Source organism: Eptesicus fuscus, chromosome 7 (assembly GCF_027574615.1).
Source record: "Eptesicus fuscus isolate TK198812 chromosome 7, DD_ASM_mEF_20220401, whole genome shotgun sequence".
In the NCBI taxonomy this organism is placed as follows: domain Eukaryota; kingdom Metazoa; phylum Chordata; class Mammalia; order Chiroptera; family Vespertilionidae; genus Eptesicus; species Eptesicus fuscus.
Genome location: NC_072479.1, coordinates 58,269,771 through 58,282,586, shown reverse-complemented (window position 1 = coordinate 58,282,586; position 12,816 = coordinate 58,269,771). Strand labels below are relative to the sequence as shown.

General features: G+C 45.3%; 1 protein-coding gene across 2 annotated transcripts; it reads left to right on the top strand.

Moving 5' to 3' along the window:
- Positions 1-7,821: 7,821 nt before the first annotated feature.
- DAZAP2 (DAZ associated protein 2) lies at positions 7,822-11,062 on the top strand. Of its 2 annotated transcripts, none has more exons than XM_008140686.3 (4): positions 7,822-7,928; positions 8,903-9,021; positions 9,433-9,678; positions 10,746-11,062. In XM_008140686.3, the coding sequence occupies exons 1-4, from the start codon at positions 7,916-7,918 to the stop codon at positions 10,872-10,874; spliced, it is 507 nt and encodes a 168-aa protein (XP_008138908.1). In that variant the 5' UTR covers positions 7,822-7,915; the 3' UTR covers positions 10,875-11,062. The 2 variants fall into 2 exon arrangements, with proteins under 2 accessions (XP_008138908.1, XP_054575047.1); XM_054719072.1 differs by lacking the exon at positions 7,822-7,928 and adding an exon at positions 8,399-8,483.
- Positions 11,063-12,816: the final 1,754 nt, after the last annotated feature.

Here is a 12,816-nt window from a genome sequence, read left to right as displayed (position 1 = left end):
CCAGGCCAGGGCCCAGTTTTGTAAGTTTTGACATGTACACACCCATGAAACAAACACAATCCAGATAATGAACATATTCCCAAAAACTTCCCCTTCGTTTACATGGGCAACTGTCAATCTGTTCTAGATCAGTATAGATTAGTTTGTGTTTTCCAAAATTTTATACAAATGAAATCCTACAGTCTGCACTCTTTTTAAAAATCTGGTTTCTTTCACTCAGCGTAATTGAGTTTATTCATGTTGTTGTATGAATCTATACATTCCTTTTTTAAAAATTCTCACCCGAGAATATGTTTATTGATTTTTTTTTTTAGAGAGAGAGAGAGAAACACTGATCGGTTGCCTTCTGTATGTGCCCTGACGGGGGTTGGGACCCAAAACCTGGGATGTGCCCTGATGATGTTCCAACCAACTGAGCCACACTGGCCACTTTTATAGGTATTTTGTGTATTTTTTCAGAATTTTTTTACTCAAATACTAATGAATATTCTTGGTTTTCCTGTCCTTTTACACAAAAGGCATCATGCTAAATACACTGTTCTCAACCTTTTTTATTCACTTAAAAATATTTTGGAGAGCTTTCTCATTCTTTGTTACAGTCTCACAGTACTTAAATGTATAGATGTACTAAGATTTATGTTACTAGTTCTCCATTGATGGACATATGGGCTATTTCTAACTTTTCCCTGTTACAAACAATGCTGCAGTGAACAGCCTCATATACAGTGTTTCTCACGAGGGCAAATATATCTGTAGAAATCATTCCTGGGAGTGGGAATAGTAATTTATAATTTTGATGGATATTGCCAAAGTACCTTTATAGGAGTTGTGCCAATTTACAGCCCGACCATCAATAAATTAGAGTGTCTGCTTATCCACAGCCCTGCACATAGAGTAAAGTTAGCAAATGTTTGGAGTTTTGCCAATCTGATAATGGTATCTGTGTGGTTTTAATTTGCCTTCTTATTAAGAGTGAGGCTGAACATCTTTTCATCTGTTTAGAAGCCATTTGTATTTCCTTTTTTGTGAACTGTCTGTAAATCTCACTTGCTATTTTAATATATATATATTAAAATAGCAAATTATAATATATATAATTGATTTCAGAGAGGAAGGGAGAGGGAGAGAGAGATTGAAACATCAATGATGAGAATCATGGATCAGTCCACAACCCAGGCATGTGCCCTTGACTGGAATCGAACCTGGGATCCTTCAGTCTGCAGGCCGACACTTTATCCACTGAGCCAAACCAACTAGGACGCTACTTTTTATTTTTTAAATAATTTTTAAATTATATTTTAGAGAGAGAGGAAGGAAGAGGGAGAGAGAAACATCGATGTGATAGCAAAACATGAATCAGCTGTCTCCTGCATGCACGCCCCTTGGGAATCTAGCCCACAACCCGGCATGTACCGGAATCCGAATTGAACCAGCAACCATTGGGTGCATGGGACGATGCCCCACCAACTAAGCCACACTGGCTAGGGCCATGGTCGGCAAACTGCGGCTCGTGAGCCACATGCAGCTCTTTGGCCCCTTGAGTGTGGCTCTTCCACAAAATACCACGGCCTGGGCGAGTCTATTTTGAAGAAGTGGCATTAGAAGAAGTTTAAGTTTAAAAAATTTGACTCTCAAAAGAAATTTCAATCGTTGTACTGTTGATATTTGGCTCTGTTGACTAATGAGTTTGCCGACCACTGGGCTAGGGCATTTGCTACTTTTTCTAATGGTTGGTCATGCACTGATTTCTCAGGGTTCTTTATATACAGGGGGATTAGCCCTTTGTGATACAAATTGCAAATATCTTTTCCAATGTGTTATTTGTATTTTGACTTTATGGAGTATTCATCCCTGACATTAATCCTGTTAAATAATTAAATCAAACATTAATTCCAATATTAGTCCCTTTGTTTCTCTTTCCTAAATATTTCTAGAATCTGCCTTGGCTGGTATGGCTCAGTTGGTTGGAGCATCGTCCCATAGACCAAAAGGTCATGGTTTCAATTCCCAGGTCAATGTTTATTTCTCACATTGATATTTCTCTCCTTCTCCCTTCCTCTCTCTCTAAAATACATTTTAAAAATTAAAAAGAATAAATATTTTTGGTATCCTCCACACCCTTTCTTTCTACCCCCACTGCCACTTCCCTAGGCCAGTCTGTCATCATTACTCACCTAAATTACTAGTTTGGCATTCTAAATGGTCTCCCAGACACACCTCCATTCTTTTTGCTTGTCGTTTTTCAGCTGAGGACATTTTCCCATTGATTTTTAGAGAGAGTGGAAGGGAGGGGGAGAGACACAAAGAGAGAAACATCAATGTGAGAGAGGCACACCAATTGGTTGCCTTCTGCAAGTGCTCCAACCATGGCCAGGGACTGAGCCTGCAATCAAGGTATGTGCCATTGACTGGAATCAAACCTGGGACCTTTCAGTCCGCAGGCCGACGCTCTATCCACTGAGCCAAACTGACTAGGGCTCACACCTCCATTTTTGCCCTTTCGAATCTATTCTACATTCTGTAGCCAGAAAGATTTTTCTAAAATAAAAGCGTGATCATGTTACTTTTCTGCTTCAAATTCTTCAGTGGCTGACCCGAGCCTGTAGGATAGAATCCATATCTTAAGATAGGATCTTCCATGCTGGCTCCCGATTCCCGCTTCAACTTCATCTCCTCCCAGTCCTTGCTCCACTGAACTGTTTTCATGTCCTACCTCTCCATAAGCTCTCTCGCCTCTAGGCCTTTGAATAAGCTGCTCCCTGTTTGAGGAGCCCTCTACTCACCCTTTCCTTCTACTCACCCTTCAGGTTTCATCTCACATCACTGTCAGCAGGAAGCCTTCCCTGAGCACAGTAGAGAAGACGGGGTGTTTTCAGAACACCCCATGCTATCCGAGTATCAGTACTGAGCACACTATATCACGACTATCTGTTTATCTGTCTTTCCTATTAGGTAGACTACGTTCCATGAGGGCAGGAACTTCTTCACTATTGTTTCCCTAACGCTTGGCACAGGGCCTGGCATGTAATAGGTGCTCAATAAATACTTGTTAAATTAATTCAAAGGATGTTTGATAAGTGACTAAATGAACATCTTTATCTCACTGAGAGACCCGGGAAAATGAAGGGGATAGAATGGCTTTTGATTCCTGTCCCAGAAAGTAGTTGTTCATTAACCCTACCTGCCAGAGAGAGCAGTGACTTGCAACCCTTCCATTTCCGTTGGTAATCTCATTTGGCTTCCCCTATGCCCAGGTCCCAGGGTGATAAGCAAAATATCTAACATCTTATAGAGGAGGCACTGACCAATCTGAGGGCAGTTGCCTTAGCTAGGTCCTGGAGGCTTCCCGGTGTCAAGAGTTAATTAACCCTTTAGTCCCTGGACCATGGAGAGGTCCTGGAAGGGTTGGGGGATTCCAGTGGAAGGCTACAGCAGAGGGGCAGGTACTTGGGGAAAGGGCTTAGGGCAATGGCTGTTTACCATCCAGTAGAGGTATCTGAATTTTTAACACCTGGTAATGTTAGAGAGTGGGAATTTTTGAGCACTACTGAGGCTGTGGACTATGCCCCAGATAGAGTTGTCAGTGCTGACACCAGGCCAGGCCTTGAGATACGGTCTGATGGCCCCTTCCCAGCATGTAGGCCTTCTTTCATAGATCACTGTCAGCTTTCTGAAGAACAGGATGACCCTGTAAATAACATGGTCGTCAATGGCATGACCCTGATGTTGCTTGGGAAAACTGTTTTGTCTTGGGTTGCTTGCTCTGCAAAAACAGGATGTGGTTAATGGGCTTAAAAGTGGTCCTGCACAAAGGGTCTGGCTGCTCGCTGGACTCCCTGCGTGGAGAAAGGCAGAGCAGTTGCCGGCTAACTATTAAAGGCTCCCTAAATTTTAATTTGGTCTGGACTCCAGTGGTCGTTCACTCGCATTCGCTCCACATTAAGGGCCTGACCAGAATCTACAACTTAATTATCAGCTCTGTCCACTTCCCCTCTGTCTTCTCAGGCCTCCTTTGCTCTTTTCCTTTCCTCAAACAGTCTAGACTTATAGCTGGAGGTGACACAAGGAATGTGTGATTTGGCCGAAACCGGTTTGGCTCAGTGGATAGAGCGTCGGTCTGTGGACTGAAGGGTCCCAGGTTCGATTCCGGTCAAGGGCATGTACATTGGCTGCGGGCACATCCCTGGTATGGGGTGTGCAGGAGGAAGCTGGTCGATGATTCTCTCTCATCAATGTTTCTAGCTCTCTATCCCTCTCCCTTCCTCTCTGTGAAAAATCAATAAAATATATTAAAAAAAAAAGGAATGTGTGATTTGGTGGACAGATGATGAAATGGAGACCCTTGTGAGGCAACTGATTAAAAACACTATAAACAGGTTAAACAATGTAAGCAGATTAAAAACAATGCTTGTAAAGTCGAGCAAACCCGAGTTTGATACTGGCTCTGCAGCTGTGGAATTTAGTTTAGCTACTTAACCTCTCTGAAACACAGTCCCCTTACTTGCACCTTTCCTTGGAGTCTGCTATGGACATTAAATGGATAATATCTGTAAGATCACTGGCACAATATCAGATTCCTACCTAGTAGGGAATAAAGGGGAGCTGAATAGGTGAGAACCAAAGTCACTTAGTTGGTGACAGAGTAGGACCAGAACTAGGATCCACCTCCTATGCCCATTGAAATGGGCTGTTAGGACCCACATCCTACACTCCCAGTGACATGGGCTGCTACAGTCAGCACAATCCCAGGGTCCCTAACTGAGGGTTCAGAAAGAGAAATAAGGGAAGTTTCCTTTCTTAGTTTCACTCCTTTATTTTCTGAGGTCCTGAGCACAGGGTAAGGGTGGGGATAGATCAGTGACTTCTCTCTACAGTTTCAGGCTTTAGGCTGAAATTAATTTAAGATCTGATTTGGGGAGAAGTAAGGATACAGGGAAAAAGATTTGCCTGATCTGACCTCCAAGGATTTATTCACTCATTTACTCACCAATAACTGATTACAAAGGCCCTGGGGATAATAGTCCACTAATAAACAGTGCTTTTCAAACTGTGAGTCCTGACTTATTAGTGGGATGTGAAGTCACAACCAGAATTGAAAAAAAAAAAAAATAGAAGAGAATAGAAAATACCACAGTGCATTTGTTGTGCATAGAAAGACAAGCACAAAGTCATTTAAGTTTGTTTCAGTTACATGTATAAATGTATATATGCTGGGTCATGATTTAGGGTGAATTACTGTGTATTTTGGTCAAAAAGTTCTATAGGCTCCTGCCCTAGAAGGAAAACTTCGGGAAAGCAAGGGCTTTGTTTTCTTTTGGGACAGTGCCTGGTGTTGGTAAGTGCTCTACAAATAAATGTTGAATGAATGAGTGTCTAACACTGTGCCTGCCTTCAAGAACAGTCAGGAATACAGGAAAAGGTATATATCAGAGGCTTTATAATATCAATGTTAGTCTGAGTCAAGCTAATGATTATATATATATAAAGAGGTAATATGCAAATTAGCCGGGACGCCATAACAGTCACGACCAGCTCAGGAGGAGGCTGCATGTGCAGATGGGCTGGAGGGAACTTTGTGCCCACCCCCAGCACCAGCAGCTGCAGTGCAGCTGGGGCTGGGGGTGGGCCCGGAGCAGAGACACAACACACAGGGGGGCCCGCCCCCACTGGGAAACAGCGCTCCAGCAGTCCCGCCTCTGCGCGTGAGCTGCAGAGGAAACACCTTTTCTGACTGCTCATTGGCTAAGCTCCCTGTACACCACTCACAGTGTTCTTGGTAACTTGGGTAATAAGAATCCAAGAAGGTGATCTAGGGTTTTTCCACCTCACTCCTGGAGGGAAAAACAAAGGTCTGCTGCTGGAGGGCTAAGAAATGTCATATCCTGCCCTAGCCAGTTTGGCTCAGTGGATAGAGCCTCGGCCTGCCAACTGCAGGGTCTGGGTTTGATTCTGATCAAGGGCATGTACCTAGGTTGCAGGCTCCTCCCTGGCCAGGGCCCAGGTCAGGGCTCATGCAGGAGGCAACCAATCGAAGTGTCCCTCTCACATTGATGTTTCTCTTTGTCTTTCCCGCTCTCTTCTATACGCTCTAAAAGTCACTGGAAAAATATCCTCAGGTGAGGATAAAAAAGAAAAAGAAAAAGAAATGTCATATCCTATGAAAGAGACATCTTGAAAATGCCTAAAGAAAGTTGTCATTTTTTCGTGGTGAAGGGACTGGAGCCCGTGTTGATGAAAACACCTTGGTGGCTGCAGTGGCTGGCAGTGGCAGCAGCAGCAGGGTGATGGGGGTGGCGCCTTCCCCTGATCAGCTGGTCGCCTCCTGCAGAGGGAGGCCAGACTGTGGCTTAGGCTCACTACCCCTGGGGGCAGGCCTAAGCCATGAGTAGGACATCCCTTGAAGGCTCCCGGACTGTGAAAGCAGGCAGGTTGGGCTAAGGGGACCCCCACCCCCCCCCAGGCACAAATTTTGTGCACTGGGCCTCTAGTGTAAATATAAAAGAAGTCCCCAAACAAAAACTCTTGGACACTGGACTTTTAGAGTGTTTTAGTCATGATAGGCAGTGTGACATATAAGAAAGAAACAAACAAACAATCCAGAACAAAATAAGAACACTGACTTGGGACCCTGGAAGCCAGGACACAAGACCTGATTCTGGAACCAGTTCACTGTATGGGCAACTCTCTTTAATCATTTCTCTCATTTGAAATACAGGAATGCTCATATAAGCCTTGCCTGGCACACAGGGCTGTTGTAAAGACCCCTTGAAATCATGCATTTTAATGGTGCTCATATAATACTGGAGAAAAAGTCAGAGTTGAAGTGAGTAGGGGTCTTTTTAGTGGTTTAATTAACCAGCAAATATTTATCAGGTTTCTAGTGTTTACTGAGAGCTTTTCTTTCCAAAGTTTTCTCTTTTCAGATGCTTTTCTTCTACTATTCTTACTACATGCTATAGAATGTAAACTCTATGGGAAAATAGTGTTGAGCTGTCTTGTTCAGCTTCATCTCTGTACTTGCACATAGCAAGCGCTCAGCAGGTATTTTAAAATGAAGGATGGAAGGAAAAACTTAACTGCTGCCCTAAAGGATAGCATCTTTGCCCTTAAGGACAATTAAGTCAGAGGCAAAGCGGTACACAAAGAAAACAGACACAAAGCCCCGTGCAGGTCACCGGTAACAGGTGCGGAAGGAAGGGCAGGGCCACCGGCTCGCCTCACGGGTTGAGCTGTAGTGGAGGACACAGCACAATGCGCCCTTGCTTTTGGTGAGAAAGAGGGCAACACCGAAGTAAATGCTGACAGCCTGTCGGTGCAGCAGACAAGACAGCGAAGATTCGAGGGATGGTCTAATTCAGAAAAGAATACGTGTGAGCTGGACTGGCAAAATAAATGTTTACGGAGCTGAGGCTTAAGTTGGGATTGGTAGGAAAGCGTGATAGATCAAGGTTTAGGAAGCACATCTCAAGCAGGAAGATAAATTACTGAAATCTGTGCCCCTGGTGGAAAGAAAGGCTGTAAGGTGGGGTGACCTGGAGCCGTTGCGCATCGATGGGAAGAGATTCCGGGAAACAGTTTAAGATTCCGCCTCCGAGCGCCCCAGAAAACAGGTCCTGTTTTGAGACAATATCCGCACGCGTAGGTAGTGTTTGGTTTTCCACTAGGCGACGGACAGGGGTGGGGATTGGAGGACACGACCGAGTGGGCGGGGCCAACGCGAGTGGGCGGATCACGCGGGCTCTCCCTTTAGCTACTGGAGGGCTGGCGAAGGGGCGGGGCTTCCGGCGCAGAGGCACTCGGCACCGGGTGACGCTAGAGGACGAATCAGCACGTGACACGGAAGTGACTACGAACAGGAAGAGGACGAAAAAAATAACCGTCCGCGAAGCCGAGCCGAACCGGACCCGCAGCCACCATGAACAGCAAAGGCAAGGACTGGGGACGGCTGAGGCCGTCGCGGGGAGGAGCGCTGCCCGGAGCGAGCGGCCGGGAGCCCAGGGTGCCCTTCCTCTAAATGTGGGGCGAGCTGCGCCGCCCTCCTCGGCCGGCTGCAGCCCCCGGGGCTGCGTCAGCCGCCTTCGTCATCCCCGAATCGCGGCTGCTCGCTTCTTCCCGGCCCTTTCCCCCTTCAACTCTGTGGCGCAGTTTGGCGCTGCGGAGTCGGGGTTGGGGGTGGGGGTGGGGGAAGGTTTGTGTTGATGGGCATCTGCAGAAGCAAATGGGGAGCTAGAACAGGGATTTGGGTAGGCCAATGGGGAGCCGGCGGAGGCGGGGCGCCGCGCTCCCGAACCACAGGCAGGCCCCGGGCGTAACCGGAGCGGGCGCTGGTGGGCGGGCCCGCGCCTCAAGGGTCACTTTCCCCTTCCCTTCGCTGGCGACCATAGTTTATCCTGGTTCCTGGGATGCTGCTAGTATGTCTGGCAGAACACGACCTCGGCTTTTCAAGCCAGGACTTTCCCCTTCACCCTCTGTCCAGCCTCAAGGTTCTCCTCCTCCATTCACGCTTTGTTTTAATTTGAAGTCGACCTTGAGTGGACATCTGTGAGATAACCACCGTTACTCGTTACGAAGTCTTGGCTGGTTACAGCCGGGCCTGTGGAGACTCCGCGGGCGAGAACTTGCCCTGCACTCTGGGAGGAACTTGGGCCTAGCTAGATTTCCCACGTACACCAGTCCACTATGGGAAGAGCGACTTTCCTGCCCATTTATGACCTAGCATCCGCGATAAGGGACTGCTTAAGCAAAGAGAATACTTTTCCCCCTTGGCTACAGGAATCGGGCCCTCCAGGGCAGTCTGGTTTTGCAAATCCCCTTTTGCTTGCTCCCACTAGTTTACTACCCGATATGCCCTTCTTTGGTGGCTCTATATGGCAGGCAATATGCATTTTTTCTTGTCTTCCAGGTCAATATCCAACGCAGCCAACCTACCCTGTGCAGCCTCCTGGGAATCCAGTGTACCCTCAGACCTTGCATCTCCCTCAGGCTCCACCCTATACGGATGCTCCACCCGCCTACTCAGAGGTGCTTCTAGTTTACGGGACTTGAACGGGTTGAGAATACTTTTGGATCACATTTTCAGTCCTTAGCTAAGTCTCACTCCATTTATTGACAAACAGAAGAATGAATAATGAATCATCTAAAACAACATATAGTTCATCAATATCTGTTGGGTTCAGAATGCATTATCTGATTATTGCACATTATTTGGCACAGGCTGAAGTTAAGATGAGTTTGCATTCTTTCAGCTTAAGGTTAGCTATAGCAGGAAGTGATTTAAGAATATTGAGTGGTAGGGGAAAGGCAACTTGTGTAACTTCTAGATTATAATCTGAATAAAGAGAATTAAGAGTGACTCATTAAAGAGGAAACAGGAATGAAATCTGAAATAGGAATGTCATCAAGTAACATTTCGCCTTCTCCTGCCTTTTCTAGCTCTATCGTCCGAGCTTTGTGCACCCAGGGGCTGCCACCGTCCCCACCATGTCAGCTGCATTTCCTGGCGCCTCACTGTATCTTCCCATGGCCCAGTCTGTGGCTGTTGGACCGTTAGGCTCCACAATCCCCATGGCTTATTATCCAGTTGGCCCCATCTACCCACCTGGTTCAACAGTGCTGGTGGAAGGCGGGTATGATGCAGGTGCCAGATTTGGAGCTGGGGCTACTGCTGGCACCATTCCTGTGAGTATGACTTTATCAGAAAAAACTCAGCCCTTGTGTACTTTAACTTTCTGAAATGACTACATTTTCATCCTTTCACCATCCTTGGATAATAGTTGCTGGTATTAGTGTAACCAATGACAGCCACGAGTCAGGCAGAAAGTGACTGAGAGGGCAGGAGAACTGTGGCAGGTCAGTAGCATCTGGAACATTCACTGGCTCTGAGTTAACCAGATTCCTTTGCTTTCCTGTCCTAGGAGTCTTACCTGCTGCTTGTGCAGTTCACTTTGGTCTAGTAACATTCTGTATTCATTCCATAGCATTTACTTAATATTTGCCATCAGCATGGAGCCATGCTGATTAAAAAAGTAGAACGCATAATCTCTATTAAGTAGCTTTTAGAAAGATTCTAGGGAGTTTAGTTATGTCTTCTGCTTAGATTCCCTATACATGGGATTTAGAGCCCAAATGGTCCTTGCTAGGTCTTTTCCCCCCATTGATTTTTAGAGAGAGAGGAAGGGGGCGGGGGGAGAGAGAGGAACATCGATGTGAGAAAAACACATCAGTTGGTTGCCTCCCAGGGCAGGGAGTGAGCCTGCAACTGAGGTACATGTCCTTGACCTGATGAACCCGTGACCCTTCAGTCTGAGGGCCTTGCTATGCCTTGAGGCCTGTCTACTCACCATATGTTAGAGATGAGGAGGGAATGGTGTCATTAGGTAGAGCCTTTTGGTTATCCCATCGTCATTGAAAAATATTGAGGGACCCTGTGGTATAGGGCCATGGACCTGGCACCCCATCCCTGTTTTTGGTATGTGGGTAGGAAACCACTGGGTCTAGACTACCCATATTCAGAAGGTATCCATAGGCTTTATCTTGAAGCTAGAGCTCTTTGAATAAGTAGTGCATGCTTTCCTGTTTGTATCTTTGGGTTCACAGATCTGCTTTAGAACCCAGATTGGTGGTACAGCTAGCTCCTAAAGACGCTTTTGGTCAGCACACTACCATCTTCCTAACAGGTCTTCTGTTTCACCATTTCCCTTGTACCAGCTGCCTTATGCCCAGTCAATCTTGTCTTTTCCTTTCAGCCTCCACCCCCTGGATGCCCTCCCAATGCTGCTCAGCTTGCAGTCATGCAGGGAGCCAATGTCCTCGTAACTCAGCGGAAGGGGAACTTCTTCATGGGTGGTTCAGATGGTGGCTACACCATCTGGTGAAGACCCAAGGCCACCTCTGTGCCGGGAAAGACATCACATACCTTCAGCACTTCTCACAATGTAACTGCTTTAGTCATATTAACCTGAAGTTGCAGTTTAAGACACATGTTGTTGGGGTGTCTTTCTGGTGCCCAAACTTTCAGGCACTTTTCAAACTTAATAAGGAACCATGTAATGGTAGCAGTACCTCCCTAAAGCATTTTGAGGTAGGGGAGGTATCCATTCATAAAATGAATGTGGGTGAAACAGCCCTAAAGATCTTCCTTTAATTCCTCTGGAGTAATACTGTACCATACTGGTCTTTGCTTTTAGTAATAAAACATCAAATTAGGTTTGGAGGGAACTTTGATCTTCCTAAGAATTAAAGTTGCCAAATTATTCTGATTGGTCTTTAATCTTTAAGTCTTTGATTTATATTGCTTGTTATAAGTGAAATGCATTAGTTGTCTGCCTCTTCTTTTCCATCTTTTGTCCCACATCCCATGCCCAATCCATCCTCCATTCCCTCCCGCCAATCTCCATTGAATCAGTGGTGCAGGACAGAAAGCCAGTCAGACTAATTTCCTTCTCTCCTTGCACTTGTCCCACTTGTCATCTTTAACTTGTCTTTCACAAGGATCCTCTGAAACCCCGTCTGTGCCCAAAGCACAGACCCCATTATTTCTGTTTTTGTATCTCCTCAGGCAAAAGTGGAGGGTGCCTTTTGGACCCTCCTCATAGGCTGTCTCTTACATGAACCAAACCCAAATTTGCTTTGGTGCCAGAAAAACAGCTTATTTGAACAAAGGATAGCAACACAAACTGTAAACAACAGTTTGTTTAAAATGTGTGTGTGTGGGGGGAGGGCAAGAAGGAGGATGTATTTCATAAGCCTGATGACTTTAGAGCCAAATTTAAGTGGAGTTGTCAGATAAAAAATTGGTTACCATTTATTGTCCAAGCGTCTGATGCAGCCACTCATGGCTCCCAATAATTCCTAAGTTGCGTTAATGGGGTCACGTTGTGAATGCCTCTACAAAATGACTTGAGTCCAGTGAAATCTCATTAGGGTTAAGAATATTTCAGGGATCCTTAATATTTTAATTTTTGTTTTTTGCAATTGGGTTTTATTTTTATAATTTCAGTTCATCTAAATTTTGTGTTCTGTACATGTGATGTTTGACTGTACCATTGACTGTTATGGAAGTTAAGCGTTGTATGTCTCTCTCTCTACACTGTGGTGCACTTAACTTGTGGATTTTTTTATACTAAAAATGTAGAATAAAGACTATTTTGAAGATTTGAATAAAGTGATGAAGTTGCATTACACCTCACTTCAAGGATTCATTACTCAGCTTGTTTTTAGATTTCTTCTGTTTATAGCTTTCCCACCAAGAATTCAGATAGGTGCCACTGCCATTTTAAACAATTAATTTTACTTCCTAAGCTCTTTCTTTTTTTCCCCATTGTGTAAAAAATTTACCCCTTATTTTATCCCCCTTATACACTCTTCTACCTTAACTCACCCCCCTTTCAGTGTGTGTGTGTGTGTGTGTGTGTGTGTGTGTGTGTGTATGTATGTGTGCGCGCGTACGCTCTGACCGGGAATCAAACCGTGGTTCATAGGTTGACACTCAACCACAGCCACACCAGCTGGGCTCAGATTCTAGAAGTCTATTATGCCAGAGGAATTCAGAACATAAACTTAGAATAAGGGAATGATACAGACTCCTAACTTGCCCTAAAGTTTGACTTGAGGAAAATGATTTTAGTATAAAAGTTTGTGTAAGTTCAGGGTGACCTTCAGTTTCTCCAAAGTTCTGTGTGGAGAAATACTGAAAACTGGAATCTGGGTTGCCAAGACTGACTCCTCAACTCCTGAGGTCTTACTTTGGGTGGACTTGGACAATGGAGACAATACATTTAAGACCTCAAAGAAGATTTAGCTTAATCCCAAAGAAAT

Coding starts and splice junctions, on each gene's coding strand:
- DAZAP2 (XM_054719072.1), top strand. CDS start 8,414: ATGTCTGGCAGAACACGACCTCGGCTTTTCAAGCCAGGACTTTCCCCT. Junction 8,484..8,902: donor ACCCTCTGTCCAGCCTCAAG/GTTCTCCTCCTC, acceptor CTTGTCTTCCAG/GTCAATATCCAACGCAGCCA. Junction 9,022..9,432: donor CTCCACCCGCCTACTCAGAG/GTGCTTCTAGTT, acceptor TGCCTTTTCTAG/CTCTATCGTCCGAGCTTTGT.